General features: G+C 49.2%; 1 protein-coding gene across 1 annotated transcript; it reads left to right on the forward strand.

Annotated features, from left to right (window-relative positions):
* Nucleotides 1-2210: 2210 nt before the first annotated feature.
* On the forward strand, nt 2211-20368 carry LOC137306900 (probable G-protein coupled receptor 139). The gene is made up of 3 exons (XM_067976286.1): nt 2211-2351; nt 18982-19045; nt 19458-20368. The coding sequence occupies exons 1-3, from the start codon at nt 2211-2213 to the stop codon at nt 20366-20368; spliced, it is 1116 nt and encodes a 371-aa protein (XP_067832387.1).
* The last annotated feature ends 3726 nt before the right edge of the window (nt 20369-24094 follow it).

The following is a 24094-nucleotide window of genomic DNA, read 5'->3' on the forward strand; positions in this document are numbered from 1 at the left end:
ATCACTCTCACTCTCCCCTCCACAAAATCCCCACTCCCACCCGTTCACCCTCCCATCACTCTCACTCTCCCCTCCACAAAATCCCCACTCCCACCCGTTCACCCTCCCATCACTCTCACTCTCCCCTCCACAAAATCCCCACTCCCACCCGTTCACCCTCCCATCACTCTCACTCTCCCCTCCACAAAATCCCCACTCCCACCCGTTCACCCTCCCATCACTCTCACTCTCCCCTCCACAAAATCCCCACTCCCACCCGTTCACCCTCCCATCACTCTCACTCTCCCCTCCTAAACACCACCCACCCTCACCCGTTCACCATCCCATCATAGTGTGACATCTGGAGTGTGGCATCTGGAGCGTCACACCTGGCGCGTGACATCTGGTGTTTTACACGTGGAGTGTTACACCTGGATTGTGACACCTGAAGTGTGACATGTTAAAAAGGCATACAGGATCCTGGGCTTTATAAATCGAGGCATAGAATACAAAAGCAAAGAAGTCATGATGAACCTTTATAAAACACTTGTTCGTCCACAACTGGAGCATTGTTTCCAGTTCTGGACACTGCACTTTAGGAAAGATGTGAAGGCCTTAGAGAGGGTGCAGAAGAGATTCACCAGAATGATTCCAGGGATGAGGGACTTTAGTTATGTGGATAGACTGGAGAAGCTGGGCTTGTTCTCCTTAGAGAAGAGAAGATTGAGAGGAGATTTGATTGTATTCAAAATCATGAAGGGGTCTGGACAGAGTAGATAGAGAGAAACTGTTCCCTTGGCGGAATGGTCAAGAACCAGAGGACATAGATTTAAGGTGATTGGCAAAAGAACCAAAGGTGACATGAGGAAAAACTTTTTTACACAGCGAGTGGTTAGGATCTGGAATGCACTGCCCGAGGGGGTGGTGGAGGCAGATTCAATCATGGCCTTCAAAAGGGAACTGGATCAGTACTTGAAACTAAAAATTGTGCGGGGCTACGGGGAAAGGGCGGGGGAGTGGGACTTGCCGGATTGCTCTTGCACAGAGCCGGCACAGACTCGATGGGCTGTAACCTTCTATGATTCTCTGACTTTGGACATCTGCATAATGAAAGCATCGTGATTGCTGCCAGAGTAGCTGGCGTTGACCTCCATGATGCGCAGTGTGCTGTCGCGCACCAGTTGCACATTGAGGGAGTGGAACCTCTTTATGTTCATGAAGATGGCCTCGTTGAGATGTGGAGCAATATGCTTGCTGTCAATGGCACCCTGCACCACAGGGAAGCCGTGAGACCAAACCCTCCTGCTCGCTCGTTCTGCTTCTTTCTGTCAAGAGGGAACGTGATGAACCTTTTGTGCAGCTCATACGGTGCCTCCATGACCTTCCTTATGCAGCAGTGCACTGCAAACTACGAGACGTTGCATGAAAGGATCCAGAACCGTAAAAGTTCAGCACCCGGGTTACCTTGACGGTCACAGGCAATTCTGTCTTTGCCCTGCTCTGAGGCTGGAGTTGTGGCTGCAGCAGTTGACATATCTCTGTCACAGCCTCTTTCGCTCATGTTGAGGTAAGAGTATTGTTCCCTGAAGGCCCTCATAGGATTTGGCCTCCTGCTCAGTGCCCTGTGCCACCTCCTCCCTCCCCTCGCAGTGTGACCTGCTCTGTGTGGCCTCTCTGCATGCTCCCAGTCGTGTTCTATAGCAGGCCACCCATGGTTGCCAGGAATCTTCCTCAGCACACTGTTGTAAATGACACCAACAGTAATGCAGGGCCTGCCAGACCACGCTCTGGATAATATAGCAACTCTTGGAAGCTTCAACATGCATTGTACCAGCGGCCAGAAGCAATAATCCAGCCATTAACCTGCAACACCTGCATGATACCTTTAAATAGTGCCGGTGTGGGGTTCTACAGGCTATCTAAGATATGTTCAGCTGTTTGTGGTTAAGAAAGTTCCTTGGCTGGAGTGTTTAGTGCCAAGATGACGTCTGTCCCTTTAAATCAGCATTGCACGCATGTTCTCCCCACTTTACATGCGTTCGTTACCTGCCCGTTTACCAAGACGGCGTCCGGTGCAAGTCACTCTCGGAGCATGCATGCGCATTCTGGACGCCATTTTGGGACCTTAGGAGACCGCGTAGTGCCTGACAAACGAGCACTACTCAGTCCAATTTTTAGTCCAATGTGTTTCAGAGCCCAGTCCCAGCCTCAGGATTTCCCTTTGATGAGAAATGGAGCTTGATTCTGTAGATATACTGGGAGCTAAATTGGGCCCTCGAGGGCCCGTTGTTTCGGTGCTGCACAGCCTCCCAAAGATCCAAGATGGCAACTTGGATGCACCGACCGTCATCTTGGTAACAGGTTTAGCGCAAGTAACGATCACAGGCATCATGCAATTAGGGGGAATATGCGTTTGATCAGTGTGCAACGCTGATTTAAAGTGATAGACACCATTTTGGGACTTAATGCTCCATTCACCGCACTGTCTTAACCACGACCATCTGAAGTGTCTTCGAGTGCCTGGAGGACCTCCCACCGGTGCTATTTAAAGGGACCGTGCAGGATTTACAGATTAGTTGCTGGATTATTGCTCCTGGCTGCTGATGCATTTGTAACTGTTTTTGAAGGTCTCCTAGACTTGAATACCAGAACGCAAGGACATAACCTAACATTTGGAGCCAGGATGTGCAGGAGTGAAGTTAGGAAATGCTTCTACACGCAAAGGGTGGGAGACATTTGGAACGCTCTTCTGCAGATGCTCGCTCACTTGCGAATGTTGAATCTGAGATTGATAGATTTCTGTGAACCAAGGGCATTAAGGGATATGGGGCTAAGGCGGAGTGAGGTCACAGGTCAACTATGATCTCATTGAACGGCGGAACAGGCTCGAGGGGCTAAATGCCATTGCTGCCTCTTGATATGCGTCACCTTCTCCTGCAAGAAAGCAGGTGCCTGGGAGATGTGCCTGTCATGGTTGAATAGTTGCCAGTGTATGTGGCCTCTGAGTTGTGGGTGTGCGGCTTGCAACAGTGGTAATGCATAAAGGTGAGAGGAAGCATTTAATTGGAAGAGTTGAGTACTGATGGAACGAGTTTATTGGGTATGTGGGTGCTGTGGGGTGTAGTGGGTGGTGCAGTTGGTAGGAGATGCCACTTGACAGTTGACCTCACTCACCTTGACCGCTCATGGCAAAGCATTGAACTTCTTTCTGCACTGCATCCATGTTCGTGGTGCTGTTCCCCTGGCATTGACTTTGTCCCCTGCTGCCTCATACTGACTTTTGAGAATATGCCTGGAGAGTTTCTTGATCCCGGCCCACCACCACCCTCCTTCTGTCCACTTCTTGCACCAATGTCTCTAGTGCATCATCAGGGCACCTTGGTGCATGCACTCTCGCAGGCCTGGTACAAACTCAGATCGGCAGATTGGTGAGGTCTGCCATGCAGATTGGAGGATGTGGGATTTAGTGGTGCGCAATATTTAAAAAATGTTTTAAAATAACTCATCAGTGTGTAAACATAGGGTTGGGACCTGCATCTGTTTTACGTGTGTGATGTCTGATCTCCGTTCAGACTCCATGCAGAGAGTAGACTGTTATTTTTAGGAAATAACAGGTATCGGCTACCTTTAAGAGATGTTGGCTGACTGTCAGAGACTGTACAGCCTTTAAGAGATTCGGGCTCCCCCTGCTGAGAAAAGTGCGAATGTCTTTGAATATTCGTGGCAACATGGGTGGGGAACGTTGTGTTTAGGTGAGTGCTCAGGCAGGACGGACACATTGGGTTAATTGTGGATCGCAACACCTATGCCCAGTTTCAGGCCTCATGCAATTTAATCACTATTGTATTACAGAGCCCATTCCCAGACTGTGGATTTATATTAGATGAAGAATTGTGCTTGGTCCTGTAGATACAATGTATTACAGAGCCCATTCCCAGTCTGAGGTTTTACCTTTGGAGAAATATTCCCCAATTATACAATCCGGGTGACCAAATGCGGCCCTAGGAGAACCAATGCAGCCTGCTTGTGTGGAGAGAAATATTGTGCAGAATCTTGCGAGACGAACGTCATTCAAGGGCGAGGAGACCTGCAAGACCTTTACTTCCATGTTCAGCTTTGCACCAACTAAGGTAACCAAGGTTGTGGATTAGACCTTGGTACCAGTTGGGGCCGACAATATTACTAGAATTCAATTAAACATATTCAATCGTGGCTTTCAAAAAGGAATTGCATAAATACTTGAAGGGAGAAAATTTGGCGGGCCATGGGGGAATGGGACTAATTGGATTGTTCTTACAAAGAGCCTGCACGGACTCGATGGGCCGATTGGCCTCCTTCTGTGCTCTAACCATTCTCTGGTTCTATGATTCTAAAAGTTAGCCACCGCATCCCTCCTTTGTCCCTGAGCCTCTGGTCTATAATAGAGAGGAGTCACACTTCCCAGGAACATTTGAAACACGTGCAACAATGTTAAGCTGACATTGAGAAGGGAATTTCTATCCTTGGGGATTATGAGTGGTGGGAGATCGTTCATAATATTGGATGATATCCTTGGGTGAGAATCATGTCTTTTTTTGTCATTGTACAGCTCGTTATCATTTTAATACTTTTTGTTCTTCTGAACTATTCGTCTGTCACGGTGGTTTGAGATTCTTGAAACGACAATGCTTAACCTCGTTGATTATTTAAATGTATCTGCGGTGACCATGAGAGTGTTGTCAGATTTGAAATGAGTGTTCAGTGTCTCACACTTGCTTGAGGAGGGACTGAATGATTCTGGTTCTTTTGATAAGGACTTTGGTGGCTGTACTGATGGCGGATTAAGTAAGGCCTAAGCAACGGGAATTGTTATGACAGTGGTTGTCTGGGAACCGAGAGGGAGATATGAAGGAATGGACTTGAAACCATGAATTATAACAATGGGCTTGGTAAAAGGGCATAATGGATTAAAATACAGATGGCAAAGGTAGGAGAGGTCATGTGCAACCTTTGCAATCAGAACTAATTTAGTAGTCTAATTTGGGATCAAAGGCCAACTGAGTAACGGTACGGTTGTAGTGAAACACCAATCGGGCAAGGGCCTCTGGGCCGTAATTGTCAACATGACAATATCAGAAAGCATGCTGGGCAGTTGCAGTGAGGCTGACATGATGAATTCTTCAAGGAAGAAACTTATTCCAGCATCCATGCGAAGCAAAATGAGACAAGGGAAGTGATAAGGGGCTACAGACAGTTGGGAGCCAGAAAAAAAAAACATGTTAATTTATGGAATTCTGCCCGGCAATGGCCTGAAGGAGAGATAAGAGCATTAAAAAAACCCACTCTCAGTAACTGGCAGAAGGACCAAAAGGAAGACATCGAAGAAGATGCTCCTCAGTTTTCCCAGGTTAAGGACTCAATCAATGACCCTTGGTCCCTAAGTTGTGCCCCCCAGAATAAGTTAAAAACCCACTAACTTTACCTGGTAAAACTGCCATGTCTGAATGTCAATACAATGAGATAAACTGTTTCAAATAATGGTGGTGTTTTGGTTTATTATTGATCTCTTGTGGCTGGAAAGGAAAAGCCTACAGCTTGTAAGTACACAACTCGAAAAACACAACGGTTACAACGACTACATGTTACGTCTTTCTGTCACAGACCCTGATTTTGAAAATCACATCTTCAAATATTCAGAGTTTCTTTTTAAAAAAGAACCTGAACTACCACAAAGGAGTGTATCAGTGAGTCCCCTCAGTACCTCGTCCAGCTCAACATTACATCTCCCACAAAGGAGTGGATCAGTGAGTCCCCTCGGTACCTCGCCCATCTCAACATTACATCTCCCACAAAGGAGTGTCTCAGTGAGTCCCCTCGGTACCTCGCCCAGCTCAACATTACATCTCCCACAAAGGAGTGTCTCAGTGAGTCCCCTCGGTACCTCGTCCAACTCAACATTACATCTCCCACAAAGGAGTGTATCAGTGAGTCCACTCGGTACCTCGCCCAGCTCAACATTACATCTCCCTCAAAGGAGTGGATCAGTGAGTCCCCTCGGTACCTCGCCCAGCTCAACATTACATCTCCCACAAAGCAGTGGATCAGTGACTCCCCTCGGTACCTCGTCCAACTCAACATTATGGCCTCGACCATAAGTCTGTTCAAATTGTTTCATCGTGTGTAAACAGTGGACAGCTACATCGGTACATTTTAACCCCAATGTCCACAAAGGATCTTTTCACCCAGCAGTCCGCCAGATGTGTAATCTGAACATGCTGTAAAGGAAGCAGTTTGCATTGGGTCAGTCACACCCGACACTATTTGGCAGAGCTTCCTTTTGATCTCCTCCACCTCCTGCCTCTTGCTGTTAATGGGGGTTCCCGGCGCCAGACACCCAATGGAATCCCGCCCAAGTGGCTATTCCTCATGTGAGAGTCTGGACCTTGTGCCAAGAGTTTTAAGACCACAGGATGGTTCATGTCTCACTGGGGTTTAACGGTGAGCTCCCTTCATATCCACAAATGAGCAATTTCCATTGAGGCGAGTGAACACCTTTCAGCGGAATGGATCCCATGTCTCTAGTTGCAGGACGGAGGGTGCTGTCACAGCTTGTAATGTTCATTCTATCACCCAGACTCAAACCTCCTAACTCATCATTAAACGGGGATTGAACCCGATCCCTTTCGATTGTTCACGGCTCTGTTCCACCATGGCAACTACATGTCAAGCTGTTCATTCTCCTGTTATGAGGAAATGTTTTGTCTGCATTCTCCTTTTAGACATAGAATCATAGAAGTTTACAACATGGAAACAGGCCCTTCGGCCCAACATGTCCATGTCGCCCAGTTTATACCACTAAGCTAGTCCCAATTGCCTGCACTTGGCCCATATCCCTCTATACCCATCTTACCCATGTAACTGTCCAAATGCTTTTTAAAAGACAAAATTGTACCCGCCTCTACTACTGCCTCTGGCAGCTCGTTCCAGACACTCACCACCCTTTGAGTGAAAAAATTGCCCCTCTGGACCCTTTTGTATCTCTCCCCTCTCACCTTAAATCTGTGCCCCCTCGTTATAGACTCCCCTACCTTTGGGAAAAGATTTTGACTATCGACCTTATCTATGCCCCTCATTATTTTATAGACTTCTATAAGATCACCCCTTAACCTCCTACTCTCCAGGGAAAAAAGTCCCAGTCTATCCAACCTCTCCCTATAATTCAAAACATCTTCTATTTCAGGAAACATGAACTTGAAAGCGATTTGTTTGTTCAGAGCACTGTAACTAACATCCAAGGTGATCCAATCTAATTGTATCTCTGGGGGTTAATGCCAGTTATCAATAAGGGATCCTTTCTGTCACCAAACACATGTTGGAGACATCTCGACCAGACAGGCTCTTACAGGAAATGCATTCTCCAGCAAATGGGAAATTATTTGCCATTACCTATCCTGTCCTTGCAGCTCTCGGGATTGCAGGTGAGATTTGGAGGTAATCCTACAGCTCCTCATTTAACTGCCTGTCCGGGGGTTTCCCCCCAAAAAACGTTTCTTCAGTTTAGTTCTGTGGCCCAACTTTCTATTGTTGCTTCAGGGTGGCGTTTTATTCAAATTCTTAAGTGATTTGAATCTCCAAGTAACGTGCAATCTTACAGCCAGACCCACACTACCTGCAGGTTATAAATTTATATCCATGTAGTGATTTAACTTGTTCAAAATTGGACTCGGTGTGAATACCCGCACAGAGTGAAACCAACCCACCCGAACACAGACCTGACAATAATACTTTAAAACCTGGTCTGAATTCACATTAACTAACTGACTCTTCGTTGTAGAGCGGCCAGCTCCTGCGTTGGAAGTTTACAGGACGTTCACGTTAAAATGTTTCTGTGATTTCCAACTGTATTTAAAATCCATCTATTTCTATCCATTGCTTTGAAATTGGTCTCAGTTAAATATTCACCTCTCACAGCTCCAGGGATCTACTTAACAATCGGTCTGACTCTTTTCCATTTGCTGCGGGTGTCTCAGTGTAAACGGTTCCAGCAAATGCAATTATTTTGTGGCAATTTGCGAGGAATTGTCATGTTGGTGGAAGTTATTAACGTTGCTGGGGGTAATTTTCATTTCTCTAATCTGCTGCAGAATGAATCATGCTGGGATAGAATTTCTAGGGTCGAGCCCTCGGAATCTTTGGTGATCCCTTATATTAAAGCTATTTATAATTCAGTTATTGAGGCAACTCGAAATATGCATTCAGATTACTTTTAATGGCCTGAAAAAGTAAATTTATTGATAGATGTGTCAGTGTACTGACCAGATGGTTGTTCTTTGCAAAAGACTTGCTTTTGTTTGGTAGGATTCAAATGCATATTAATTGTCAGACAAGCATCCCTATACCTGCGGAAACGGCCGCTGCTTATCACCCTGAATCCTATCCGCACTGAGGTGAACAAAACAATTTTCAAACTAAAACAGAAAAAAACACTTATTTTTTGCTGGACAGTGGACCTCTCCCAATATTGGTGAGGGAGAGGGTTCCTTTGTGGCGTGCAGCCAGAGCCAAGTCCACAGCACCATGGGTGGCTCAGCTGTACAGGAGGAAGGAGAAAGGTCAGGAGAGCCATAGTGATGGGGATTCTATAGTTAGGGGAGCAGACAAAAGTTTCTGGGGCAGCATGCGTGATTCCAGGATGGTATGTTGCCTCCCTGGTGACAGGGTCAAGGATGTTACTGAGCGGCTGGCTGCAGAATATTCTGCGGGGGGGGCGGCGAGGGTGAACAGCCAGAGGTCGCGGTTCATATCGGTGCCAACAACATAGGTAGAAAGAGTGAGGAGGTCCTGCAGGCAGATTTTAAGGAGTTAGGAGTCAGTAAAGCAGGACCTCAAAGGTAGTAATCTCTGGATTACTCCTGGTGCCACGCTCTAGTGAGTATAGAAATAGGAGGATAGAGCAGACGAATGTGCAGCTGGAGAGATGGTGCAGGAAGGAAGGGCTTTAGATTATTGGAGCATTGGGACCTGTAAAGGCCGGACGGGTTGCACCTCAACAGGGTCGGGACCAATATCCTCGCGGAGAGGTTCACTAGTGCTGATGGGGGGGAGGGGTTAAACTAATTTGGCGGGGGATGGGAACCTGAGCGTAGATTCGGAAGGGAGAGAAGCAGAGCTGAAATTGGAAAGGCAGAACATTAGTAAGTGCGTTGACAGATGTCAGGTTGATAACACAAGTGAGAACCAGGGAGAATATAAAAAGTTCAGAGGGGAAGTGAAAAAGGAAATAAGAGGGGCAAAGAGAGAGTATGAAAATAGACCGGCGGCCAACATAAAAGGGAATCCAAAAGTCTTCTACAGGCATGTAAACAGTATACGGGTCGTAAGAGATGGGATGGGGCCAATTCGGGATCATAAAGGAGATCTACTCATGGAGACAGAGGGCATGGCTGAGGTACTAAATGAGTACTCTGCATCTGTCTTTACCAAGGAAGAAGATGCTGCCAGAGTCACAGTAAAGGAAGATATAGTTGATATATTGGATGGGCTAAAATTGATAAAGGAGATACTAGAAAGGCTCGCTGTACTTAAAGTAGATAAGTCACCTGGTCCGGATGGAATGCATCCTAGGTTGCTGAGGGAAGTAAGGGTGGAAATTGCAGAGGTACTGGCCATAATCTTCCAAACATCCTTAGATACGGGGGTGGTGTCAGAGAACTGGAGAATTGCAAATGTTACACCCTTGTTCAAAAAAGGGTGTAAGGATAAACCCAGCAACTACAAGCCAGTCAGTTTAACCTCAGTATCTGGGACAGAATTAACAGTCACTTGGACAAGTGTGGATTGACCAGGGAAAGCCAGCACGGATTTGTTAAAGACAAGTCGTGTTTAACTAACCTAATAGAGTTTTTTGATGAGGTAACAGAGAGGGTAGATGAGGGCAATGCGGTTGATGTGGTGTATATGGACTTTCAAAAGGTGTTTGATAAAGTGCCGCACAGCAAGCTTATCATCAAGATTGAGGCCCATGGAATAAAGGGGGCAGTAGCAACATGGATACAGAATTGACAATGTGACAGGAAACAGAGAGTAGTGGTGAACGGTTGTTTTTTTGGACTGGAGGGAGGTGTACAGGAACAGAGAGAATCTGGGGGTATATGTACACCAGTCGTTGAAGGTGGCAGGGCAGGTTCAGAAAGCGGTTAGTAAAGCATACGGGATACTGGGCTTTATGAATAGAGGCAAAGAATACAAAAGCAAGGAAGCCATGATGAACCTTTATAAAACACTGGTTCGGCCACAACTGGAGTATTGTGTCCAATTCTGGGCACAGCACTTTAGGAAAGATGTGAAGGCCTTAGAGAGAGTGCAGAAGAGATTTATTAGAATGATTCCAGGGACTTTGGTTACATGGATAGACTGGTGAAGCTGGGGTTGTTCTCCTTGGAACAGAGAAGGTTGAGAGGAGATTTGATAGAGGTATTCAAAATCATGAAGGGTCCAGACAGAGTAGATAGAGAGAAACTGTTCCCATTGGCGGAAGGGTCAAGAACCAGAGGACATAGATTTAAGGTGATTGGCAGGTGGGAAAATGTGAAGTCACCCACTTTGGGAGGAAAAATAAAAAAGCAAAATATTATTTGAATGGAGAAATACGACAAAATGCTGCGGTACAGAGGGATCTGGGTGTCCTCGTACATGAAACACAAGAAGTCAACATACAGGTGCAGCAGGTAATCCGGAAGGCAAACAGAATATTGGCCTTTATTTCTAGGGGGATGGAGTATAAAAGCAGGGAAGTCATGCTACAACTGTACAGGGTGCTGGTGAGACCACACCTGGAGTACTGCGTACAGTTCTGGTGCCCTTATTTAAGGAAGGACATACTTGCATTGGAGGCAGTTCAGAGAAGGTTCACTAGGTTGATTCCGGGTATGGAAGGGTTGTCTTATGAGGAAAGATTGAACAGGTTGGGTCGATACTCATTGGAGTTTAGAAGAATGAGAGGAGATCTTATTGAAACATACAAGATTCCGAGGGGACTCGATAGGGTAGTTGCTGAGAGGATGTTACCCCTCATGGGGGAATCTAAAACTAGGGGGCATAGTCTCAGAATAAGGGGTTGCCCGTTTAAGACGGAAATGAGGAGGAATTTCTTCTCCCAGAGGGTCGTGAATCTTTGGAATTCTTTACCCCAAAAAGCTGTGGAGGCTGAGTCATTGAATACATTCAAGGCTGAGTTAGACAAATTTTTGATCAGCAAGGGAGTCAAAGTATATGGGGGAAAAGGCGGAAAGTGGAGTTGAGTAAAGATCAGATCAGCCATGATCTCATTAAATGGCGGAGCAGGCTCAAGGGGCCGAATGGCCTACTCCTGCTCCTATCTCTTCTGGTCTTATGGTCTTATATACTTCAGTGCAAGGAGTCTAGTGAATAAGGCGGATGAGCTGAGGGCAAAGATAGACACGTGGAAGTATGATATCATAGCTATTACAGAAATATGGCTTAAAGAGGGGCAGGAATGGCAGCTCAACATTCCTGGTTACAGGGTTTTCAGATGAGATAGAGAGGGGGATTAACAAGAGAGGGGATCTCAATAATGGTTGAAGAAACTATTACAGCTATGAGGAGGGATGATATGTGAGAATGATCATCAAATGAGGTCATATGGGTTGAACTAAAGAACTAAAGAGGGGCAGTCACACTGCTGGGAGTGTACTCTCGACCCCCAAACAGTCAGAGGGAGATAGAGGAGCAAATATGTAGGCAAATTTCTGAGAAGTGCAAAAAGAGTAATAGTAGGGAATTTCAACTTGGATACAATCAATGCAAACAGTATAGAGGGTGCAGAATTCTTAAAATGCGTTCAGGAGATCTTTTTTAGCCAGTACGTAGCAAGCCCAACAAGAGAGGGGTCAGTTCTGGATTTAGTTTTAGGGAATGAGGCTGGGCAGGTGGAAGGAGTATCAGTGCGAGAGCATTATGGTGGTAGTGATCATAATTCAGTTAGATTTAGCGTAGTTATGGAAAAGGACAAAGATAGAACAGGAGTAAAAGTTCTCAATTGGGGAAAGGGCAATTTTACGAAGCTGAAAAGTGATTTAGCAAAAGTGGAAACGGCGACTTGAAAGTAGAGCAGTGGGAGCCAGTCAAGGGATAGATAGTGAGGGTTCAGAGTAAACATGTTCTCACAAAGAAAAAAGGTGGGACTGCCAAATCTAGAGCCCCCTGGATGTCAAGGAGCATACAGGGTAAGATAAGACAAAAAAAGGGAAGCTTATGTCAGATACTGAGAGCTCAATACTGCAGAAAGCCGAGAGAAGTGCAGGGGTGAAATTAAAAATGGAATTAGGAAAGCGAAGAGAGGGCATGAAAAAATACTGGCAAGTATAATCAAGGAAAACCCCAAAGATGTTATATAAATACATAAAAAGCAAGAGGATAACTAGGGAAAGAGTAGGGCCTATTAGAGACCAAAAAGGTAACCTATGTGTGGAGGTGGAAGATGTGGGTTTGGTTCTGAATGAATACTTTGCGTCTGTCTTCACAAAAGTGGAGGACGATGCAGAACTGTATTAAACACTCAATGTGCTCCTCAGATTCTCTCTGGTAAACGCTGTACAATTTCTAATGATCTTTGTGAATGTTTCCGACCGCTGATCTCTCCAGTCCTCGCCCATCCCCCGATCCATGACACTGGATCAAAGATTCAGCCTGCCCGTCGGACTCCTGCTTCACGTTGGAGCATCATTTTGATCAGATTAGAACAGGTCAATCAGGGGCTCATTACCTCGCACCAGATCTTTCCGTTTAACTCCGAACTCGATCATCCGATTGGGAGCCGAAATCCAAAATTAACCCTGCAGTTCACCCAGCCTCGTGGACTGGCAGGGTCCATACGCCGCTCCCGAAATGATTTACGGTAATTATCATGGCTTTTAAATACTGCCCCCTGATGCATTTCTGGGTCTGTCTGCTGGGCTCACACGAACAGCTCCAGATCCACAAATTTGGCTGGTTATTGGCTCACCCCCAGCTGTCAGTGTCCTTGTGAGAAGCACCGTCCTGACAATGAGACCCGAAACCATGTCCCTGTCCCATGGTCGATACTGGACACCGGGTCCCTGTCCCATGATCGATACCTGACACCGTGTCCCTGTCCCATGATCGATACCTGACACCGTGTCCCTGTCCCATGATCGATACCTGACACCGTGTCCCTGTCCCATGATCGATACCTGACACCGTGTCCCTGTCCCATGGTCGATACCTGACACCGTGTCCCTGTCCCATGATCGATACCTGACACCGTGTCCCTGTCCCATGATCGATACCTGACACCGGGTCCCTGTCCCATGATCGATACCTGACACCGTGTCCCTGTCCCATGATCGATACCGGACACCGTGTCCCTGTACCATGATCGATACCCGACACCGTGTCCCTGTCCCATGATCGATACCTGACACCGTGTCCCTGTCCCATGATCGATACCCGACACCGTGTCCCTGTCCCATGATCGATACCTGACACCGTGTCCCTGTCCCATGATCGATACCTGACACCGTGTCCCTGTCCCATGGTCGATATCGATACCTGACACCGTGTCCCTGTCCCATGATCGATACCTGACAACGTGTCACTGTCCCATGATCGATACCTGACACCGTGTCCCTGTCCCATGATCGATACCTGACACCGTGTCCCTGTCCCATGGTCGATACCTGACACCGTGTACCTGTCCCATGATCGATACCTGGCACCGTGTTCCTGTCCCATGATCGATACCTGACACCGTGTCCCTGTCCCATGATCGATACCTGACACCGTGTCCCTGTCCCATGATCGATACCTGACACCGTGTCCATGTCCCATGATCGATACCTGACACCGTGTTCCTGTCCCATGATCGATACCTGACACCGTGTTCCTGTCCCATGATCGATACCTGACACCGTGTCCCTGTCCCATGGTCGATACCTGACACCGTGTCCCTGTCCCATGATCGATACCTGACACCGTGTTCCTGTCCCATGATCGATACCTGACACCGTCTTCCTGTCCCATGATCGATACCTGACACCGTGTCCCTGTCCCATCGTCGATACCTGACACCGTGTCCCTGTCCCATGGTCGATATCGATACCTGACACCGTGTCCCTGTCCCATGGTCGATACCTGACACCGTGTCCCTGTCCCATGATCGATACCTGACACCGTGTCCCTGTCCCATGATCGATATCGATACCTGACCCCGTGTCCCTGTCCCATGGTCGATATCGATACCTGACCCCGTGTCCCTGTCCCATGGTCGATACCTGACCCCGTGTCCCTGTCCCATGGTCGATATCGATACCTGACCCCGTGTCCCTGTCCCATGGTCGATATCGATACCTGACACCGTGTCCATGTCCCATGGTCGATACCTGACACCTTGTCCCTGTCCCATGGTCGATACCTGACACCGTGTCCCTGTCCCATGATCGATATCAATACCTGACCCCGTGTCCCTGTCCCATGGTCGATACCTGACCCCGTGTCCCTGTCCCATGGTCGATACCTGACACCGTGTCCCTGTCCCATGATCGATACCTGACACCGTGTCCCTGTCCCATGATCGATATCGATACCTGACACCGTGTCCCTGTCCCATGGTCGATACCTGACCCCGTGTCCCTGTCCCATGGTCGATACCTGACACCGTGTCCCTGTCCCATGATCGATACCTGACACCGTGCCCCTGTCCCATCGTCGATACCTGACCCCGTGTCCCTGTCCCATGGTCGATACCTGACACCGTGTCCCTGTCCCATCGTCGATACCTGACACCGTGTCCCTGTCCCATGATCGATACCGGACTCCGTGTCCCTGTCCCATGATCGATACCTGACACTGTGTCCCTGTCCCATGGTCGATACCCGACACCGTGTCCCTGTCCCATGGTCGATACCTGACCCCGTGTCCCTGTCCCATGGTCGATACCGGACTCCGTGTCCCTGTCCCATGATCGATACCTGACACTGTGTCCCTGTCCCATGGTCGATACCCGACACCGTGTCCCTGTCCCATGGTCGATACCTGATACCGTGTCCCTGTCCCATGATCGATACCTGACACCGTGTCCCTGTCCCATGATCGATATCGATACCTGACCCCGTGTCCCTGTCCCATGGTCGATACCTGACCCCGTGTCCCTGTCCCATGGTCGATATCGATACCTGACCCCGTGTCCCTGTCCCATGGTCGATACCTGACCCCGTGTCCCTGTCCCATGGTCGATATCGATACTTGACCCCGTGTCCCTGTCCCATGGTCGATATCGATACCTGACACCGTGTCCCTGTCCCATGATCGATATCGATACCTGACCCCGTGTCCCTGTCCCATGGTCGATATCGATACCTGACCCCGTGTCCCTGTCCCATGGTCGATATCGATACCTGACCCCGTGTCCCTGTCCCATGGTCGATACCTGACACCGTGTCCCTGTCCCATGATCGATACCTGACACCGTGTCCCTGTCCCATCGTCGATACCTGACACCGTGTCCCTGTCCCATGGTCGATACCTGACACCGTGTCCCTGTCCCATGATCGATACCTGACACCGTGTCCCTGTCCCATCGTCGATACCTGACACCGTGTCCCTGTCCCATGATCGATACCTGACACCGTGCCCCTGTCCCATCGTCGATACCTGACACCGTGTCCCTGTCCCATGGTCGATACCTGACACCGTGTCCCTGTCCCATGGTCGATACCTGACACCGTGTCCCTGTCCCATGATCGATACCTGACACCATGTCCCTGTCCCATGGTCGATACCTGACCCCGTGTCCCTGTCCCATGGTCGATATCGATACCTGACACCGTGTCCCTGTCCCATGGTCGATACCTGACACCGTGTCCCTGTCCCATGGTCGATACCTGACACCGTGTCCCTTTTCCCATGATCGATACCTGACACCGTGTCCCTGTCCCATGATCGATACCTGACACCGTGTCCCTGTCCCATGATCGATACCTGACACTGTGTCCCTGTCACATGATCGATACCCGACACCGTGTCCCTGTCCCATGATCGATACCTGACACCGTGTCCCTGTCCCATGATCGATACCTGACACTGTGTCCCTGTCCCATGATCGATACCTGACACCGTGTCACTGTCCCATGATCGATACCTGACACCGTGTCCCTGTCCCATGGTCGATACCTGACACCGTGTCCCCGTCCCATGATCGATACCTGACACCGTGTCCCTGTCCCATGATCGATACCTGACACCGTGTCCCTGTCCCATGGTCGATACCTGACACCGTGTCCCCGTCCCATGATCGATACCTGACACCGTGTCCCTGTCACATGATCGATACCTGACACCGTGTCCCTGTCCCATGATCGATACCTGACACCGTGTCCCAGTCCCATGATCGATACCTGACAACGTGTCCCTGTCCCATCGTCGATACCTGACACCGTGTCCCTGTCCCATGATCGATACCTGACACCGTGTCCCTGTCCCATGATCGATACCCGACACCGTGTCCCTGTCCCATGATCGATACCTGACACTGTGTCCCTGTCCCATGATCGATTCCTGACACCGTGTCCCTGTCCCATGATCAATACCTGACACCTTGTCCCTGTCCCATGATCGATTCCTGACACCGTGTCCCTGTCCCATCGTCGATACCTGACACCTTGTCCCTGTCCCATGATCGATACCTGACACCGTGTCCCTGTCCCATGATTGATACCGGACACCTTGTCCCTGTCCCATGATCGATACCTGACACCGTGTCCCTGTCACATGATCGATTCCTGACACCGTGTCCCTGTCCCATGATCGACACCTGACACTGTGTCCCTGTCACATGATCGATACCTGACACCGTGTCCCTGTCCCATGATCGATACCTGACACCGTGTCCCTGTCTCATGATCGATTCCTGACACCGTGTCCCTGTCCCATCGTCGATACCCGACACCGTGTCCCCGTCCCATGATCGATACCTGACACCGTGTTCCTGTCCCATGATCGATACCTGACACCGTGTCCCTGTCCCATCGTCGATACCTGACACCGTGTCCCTGTCCCATGATCGATACCTGACACCGTGTCCCTGTCCCATCGTCGATACCTGACACCGTGTCCCTGTCCCATGATCGATACCTGACACCGTGTCCCTGTCCCATGATCGATACCTGACACCGTGTCCCTGTCCCATGATCGATACCTGACACCGTGTCCCTGTCCCAGGGTCGATACCTGACACCGTGTCCCTGTCCCATGATCAATACCTGACACCGTGTCCCTGTCCCATGGTCGATACCTGACACCGTGTCCCTGTCCCATGATCGATACCTGACACCGTGTCCCTGTCCCATCGTCGATACCTGACACCGTGTCCCTGTCCCATGATCGATACCTGACACCGTGTCCCTGTCCCATGATCGATACCGGACTCCGTGTCCCTGTCCCATGGTCGATACCTGACACCTTGTTCCTGTCCCATGATCGATACCTGACACCGTGTCCCTGTCCCATGGTCGATACCTGACACCGTGTCCCTGTCCCATGATCGATACCCGACACCGTGTCCCTGTCCCATGATCGATACCTGACACCTTGTCCCTGTCCCATGGTCGATACCTGACACCGTGTCCCTGTCCCATGATCGATACCTGACACCGTGTCCCTGTCCCATGATCGATTCCTGACACCGTGTCCCTGTCCCATGGTCGATACCTGACACCGTGTCCCTGTCCCATGATCGATACCTGACACCGTGTCCCTGTCCCATGATCGATACCTGACACCGTGTCCCTGTCCCATGATCGATACCTGACACCGTGTCCCTGTCCCATGATCGATACCTGACACCGTGTCCCTATCACATGATCGATTCCTGACACCGTGTCCCTGTCCCATGGTCGATACCTGACACCGTGTCCCTGTCCCATGATCGATTCCTGACACCGTGTCCCTGTCCCATGATCGATACCTGACACCGTGTCCCTGTCCCATGATCGATACCTGACACCGTGTCCCTGTCCCATGATCGATACCTGACACCGTGTCCCTGTCCCATGATCGATACCTGACACCGTGTCCCTGTCCCATGATCGATACCTGACACCATGTCCCTGTCCCATGGTCGATACCTGACACCGTGTCCCTGTCCCATGATCGATACCCAACACCGTGTCCCTGTCCCATGGTCGATACCTGACACCGTGTCCCTGTCCCATGATCGATTCCTGACACCGTGTCCCTGTCCCATGATCGATACCTGACACCGTGTCCCTGTCCCATGATCGATACCTGACACCGTGTCCCTGTCCCATGATCGATACCTGACACCGTGTCCCTGTCCCATGATCGATACCTGACACCGTGTCCCTGTCCCATGATCGATACCTGACACCGTGTCCCTGTCCCATGATCGATTCCTGACACCGTGTCCCTGTCCCATGATCGATACCTGACACCGTGTCCCTGTCCCATGATCGATACCTGACACCGTGTCCCTGTCCCATGATCGATACCTGACACCGTGTCCCTGTCCCATGATCGATACCTGACACCGTGTCCCTGTCCCATGATCGATACCTGACACCGTGTCCCTGTCCCATGATCGATACCTGACACCGTGTCCCTGTCCCATGATCGATTCCTGACACCGTGTCCCTGTCCCATGATCGATACCTGACACCGTGTCCCTGTCCCATGATCGATACCTGACACCGTGTCCCTGTCCCATGATCGATACCTGACACCGTGTCCCTGTCCCATGATCGATACCTGACACCGTGTCCCTGTCCCATGATCGATACCTGACACCGTGTCCCTGTCCCATGATCGATACCTGACACCGTGTCCCTGTCCCATGATCGATTCCTGACACCGTGTCCCTGTCCCATGATCGATACCTGACACCGTGTCCCTGTCCCATGATCGATACCTGACACCGTGTCCCTGTCCCATGATCGATACCTGACACCGTGTCCCTGTCCCTTGTTTCAGGAACAACTGGAAGCGGTGCTGGGGTTTGTGTTCTGGACCAGTATCACAGAGATGCAGATTGTTGGTCAGTGATTCCATGGCCTCTTTGTCACCAGGCAGTGACAGAGTGGGGACTGCATTGATCGAGTTCGCGGCAGTCGTAACTCGGAATTTTTCTGAGTGTGAAGCAATTTGTGATTCTCCGCATGGCTGCCGATCGCTCTCTTTCCAATATTGATTTTCAATTTATAATTATGTTTATCTTACTCCATTTGATTTTGGGTAAATTATCGAGTATTTATTAATCGTAAGTTTAAACTTGTTCTGCATTATGTTTAGTTTCGTTCTGATTCCGTTCTGTCCCTCCTTCAGAAGTTCAATCCCGGGAACGTGAAGTTTTTCCTTTGGTTGAATAAAGTTTCTAATGTTGTACAAAACCCGGGCAAACTAAGACGTTTGATGGAGCCTGATCTGTCATTTGTGCTCCCTTTTTGCAGCTCACATCGTGGCGATTGTGATCCTGTCCCGAGGAAGGTGCGGTCTCTCCAGATGTATCACTCGGTACCTGGTGTCCATGGCGGTGACGGATCTCCTGGTCATTCTCACCGCGGTGATATTAAATAGAATTGTTGGTATCTATTTCCCGTTTAGCTTCCTGTCCAAGACACCAGCGTGTAGTCTCAGTACTGTACTCATTTATTCATCCAGAGACTCTTCTGTCTGGTTAACGGTCGCTTTCACCTTTGATCGTTTTGTGGCCATTTGTTGCCAGAAGCTGAAAATGCAATTTTGCACCGAGAAAACGGCGGCTGTGGTTATCGGAACGGTCTGTGCCCTGGGCTGTTTCAAAAGCGTTCCTTTTTACCTCACATATGAGCCTCTGTATATAATTAACAACGTGGCATGGTACTGCAACATAAAACCTATCTTTTATGTTTCACCAGTATGGACAGCATATGACTGGTTCGACCGTATTTTAACCCCTTGTGCCCCGTTCCTCCTTATTTTGCTGCTCAATGCTCTGACCGTCAGACACATTCTCGCGGCCAGCAGAGCCCGCAGGAGACTGCGGGCCCACAGCAATGGAGAGACTCAGAGTGACCCAGAGATAGAGAGTCGGAGAAAGTCCATCATTTTACTCTTCACCATCTCGGGCAGTTTCATCCTGTTGTGGATGACGTATGTTGTAAATTTTGTGCATGTCAGAGTTACAAGCAATAATTATTTCACAGGTTTTAACTTCAATGACCCAAAGTTTATTCTCCAAGAAAGTGGAAACATGCTTCAGCTCTTGAGTTGCTGCACAAACACATGTATTTATACAGTGACTCAGAGGAAATTCAGACAGCAGATAAAGAATGCGGTGAAATATCCACTCAATCTGATGGTTAAATTAGTTCACGAATAAAATAACCAATTCTAGCAATCAAGCTCCCATAATCTCAGCAATGCAGTCTCTCGACCTTTTCATCAAAGCCGTCTCTCACTTTCCCCCGTCATCAAATCCCTCGCTCCATCCTCCCCTTCTTCAAATCCATCTCTCCATCCTCCCCTTCTTCAAATCCATCTCTCCTTCCTCCCCTTCTTCAAATCCATCTCTCCTTCCTCCCCTTCTTCAAATCCATCTCTCCTTCCTCCCCTTCATCAAGTCCGTCTCTCCTTCCTCCCCTTCATCAAGTCCGTCTCTCCTTCCTCCCCTTCTTCAAATCCCTCTCTCCTTTCTCCCTTTCTTCAAATCTGTCTTTCTCTCCTTCCCTTTCTTCAAATCCCTCTCTCCTTTCTTCCGTTTTTCAAATCCGTCTCTCCATCTTCCCCTTCTTCAAATCCGTCTCTCCATCCTCACCGTCTTCAAATCCATCTCTCCATCCTCCCCTTCTTCAAATCCGACTCTCCTTCCTGTCCTTCTCCAAATCCGTCTCTCCATCCTCCCCTTCTTCAAATCCATCTCTCCATCCTCCCCTTCTTCAAATCCGACTCTCCTTCCTGTCCTTCTTCAAATCCCTCTCTCCTTCCTCCCCTTCATCAAATCCGTCTCTCCATCCTCCCCTTCTTCAAATCCTTCTCTCCTTCCTCCCCTTCATCAAATCCATCTCTCCATCCTCCCCTTCTTCAAATCCGTCTCTCCTTCCTCCCCTTCATCAAATCCGTCTCTCCAGCCTCCCCTTCTTCAAATCCTTCTCTCCTTCCTCCCCTTCATCAAATCCATCTCTCCTTCCTCCCCTTCTTCAAATCCTTCTCTCCTTCCTCCCCTTCTTCAACTCCCTCTCTCCTTCCTCCCCTTCTTCAAATCCGTCTCTCCTTCCTCCCCTTCTTCAAATCCTTCTCTCCTTCCTCCCCTTCTTCAACTCCCTCTCTCCTTCCTCCCCTTCTTCAAATCCGTCTCTCCATCCTCCCCTTCTTCAAATCCTTCTCTCCTTCCTCCCCTTCTTCAACTCCCTCTCTCCTTCCTCCCCTTCTTCAAATCCATCTCTCCATCCTCCCCTTCTTCAAATCCGACTCTCCTTCCTGTCCTTCTCCAAATCCGTCTCTCCATCCTCCCCTTCTTCAAATCCATCTCTCCATCCTCCCCTTCTTCAAATCCGACTCTCCTTCCTGTCCTTCTTCAAATCCCTCTCTCCTTCCTCCCCTTCATCAAATCCGTCTCTCCATCCTCCCCTTCTTCAAATCCTTCTCTCCTTCCTCCCCTTCATCAAATCCATCTCTCCATCCTCCCCTTCTTCAAATCCGTCTCTCCTTCCTCCCCTTCTTCAAATCCTTCTCTCCTTCCTCCCCTTCTTCAACTCCCTCTCTCCTTCCTCCCCTTCTTCAAATCCTTCTCTCCTTCCTCCCCTTCTTCAACTCCCTCTCTCCTTCCTCCCCTTCTTCAAATCCGACTCTCTCTCCTTCCCTTCTTCAAATCTGTTTCTCCCTCCTTTGCTTCCTCAAATCCATCTCTCCTTCCTCCCCTTCTTCAAATCCACCTCTCCTTCCTCCCCTTCTTCAAATCCACCTCCCCTTCCTCTCCTCCCCCAGTGGAATAATGCACCTCATCACCCAGTTTAATGTTGTAAATTGGTTTATTTAATTTCCCAGTGAGCTCTCATTTCCTGCCGATGCTGACTCCTGCTTTAAATGCCGGTAACTCAGTGGCTTTTCTTTGGGACAAGTTTGGTTCTTGAGTTAGGTATTTTCAGTTGTTAGTCGTGGCTCAGTGGCAGCACTCTCGCTGCCGAGGCTGAACTTTGTGGGTCCATGTCTCTCTCCAAGCTGACACTCTAGTGCATTACTGAGGGAGAGCTGCACTGTCAATGCTGCCTTCGTGCAGATGAGACTTTAAACTGAGGTCCCATCTGAATTTTAAGCATCCCATGGCACTATTTCCAACAAGATAATTTTTCCCAGTATCCGAAGCAATTTGTCCGTCAACCTGCATCAGTAAAACTGATCACCTGGTCATTTATTTCCTGTTTAAGGGATCTTGCTGTGTGCAAATCCGCTGCTGTGTTTCCCTGCAGAACAGGAGTGAGGACTCCTCCAAAATACTTAATTGGATACAAAGCACTTTGGGACGTCCTTAATGTCGTGAAAGGCGTGTTCTTTCTTTATTTGTCGCACATGGGATCACTTTCCCGACCCTCCCCATGCTCTCTCCTCATTAATCCTCGCCCCAGGGTCTCTCCTCATTAATCCCCTCCCCATGTTCTCTCCTCATTAGTCCCCTCCCCATGTTCTCTCCTCATTAGTCCCCTCCCCATGTTCTCTCCTCATTAATCCCCTCCCCATGTTCTCTCCTCATTAATCCCCTCCCCATGTTCTCTCCTCATTAATCCCCTCCCCATGTTCTCTCCTCATTAATCCCCTCCCCATGTTCTCTCCTCATTAATCCCCTCCCCATGTTCTCTCCTCATTAATCCCCGCCCCAGGGTCTCTCCTCATTAATCCCCTCCCCATGTTCTCTCCTCATTAATCCCCGCCCCAGGGTCTCTCCTCATTAATCCCCTACCCATGTTCTCTCCTCATTAATCCCCTCCCCATGTTCTCTCCTCATTAATCCCCTCCCCATGTTCTCTCCTCATTAATCCCCTCCCCATGTTCTCTCCTCATTAATCCCCGCCCCATGTTCTCTCCTCATTAATCCTCGCCCCAGGGTCTCTCCTCATTAATCCTCGCCCCAGGGTCTCTCCTCATTAATCCCCGCCCTATGCTCTCTCCTCATTAATCCCCTCCCCATGCTCTCTCCTCATTAATCCCCTCCCCATGTTCTCTCCTCATTAATCCCCGCCCTATGCTCTCTCCTCATTAATCCCCTCCCCATGTTCTCTCCTCATTAATCCCCTCCCCATGTTCTCTCCTCATTAATCCTCGCCCCAGGGTCTCTCCTCATTAATCCCCTCCCCATGTTCTCTCCTCATTAATCCCCGCCCCATGTTCTCTCCTCATTAATCCTCGCCCCAGGGTCTCTCCTCATTAATCCCCGCCCCATGTTCTCTCCTCATTAATCCTCGCCCCATGTTCTCTCCTCATTAATCCCCGCCCCAGGGTCTCTCCTCATTAATCCCCTCCCCATGTTCTCTCCTCATTAATCCCCTCCCCATGTTCTCTCCTCATTAATCCCCTCCCCATGTTCTCTCCTCATTAATCCCCGCCCCATGTTCTCTCCTCATTAATCCTCGCCCCAGGGTCTCTCCTCATTAATCCCCGCCCTATGCTCTCTCCTCATTAATCCCCTCCCCATGTTCTCTCCTCATTAATCCCCTCCCCATGTTCTCTCCTCATTAATCCCCGCCCCGTGTTCTCTCCTCATTAATCCCCTCCCCATGTTCTCTCCTCATTAATCCCCTCCCCATGTTCTCTCCTCATTAATCCCCGCCCCATGTTCTCTCCTCATTAATCCTCGCCCCATGGTCTCTCCTCATTAATCCCCGCCCCATGCTCTCTCCTCATTAATCCCCGCCCTATGCTCTCTCCTCATTAATCCCCTCCCCATGTTCTCTCCTCATTAATCCCCTCCCAATGTTCTCTCCTCATTAATCCCCTCCTCATGTTCTCTCCTCATTAATCCCCTCCCCATGCTCTCTCCTCATTAATCCCCGCCCCATGTTCTCTCCTCATTAATCCTCGCCCCATGGTCTCTCCTCATTAATCCCCGCCCCAT

Source organism: Heptranchias perlo, chromosome X, assembly GCF_035084215.1.
Source record: "Heptranchias perlo isolate sHepPer1 chromosome X, sHepPer1.hap1, whole genome shotgun sequence".
NCBI lineage: Eukaryota > Metazoa > Chordata > Chondrichthyes > Hexanchiformes > Hexanchidae > Heptranchias > Heptranchias perlo.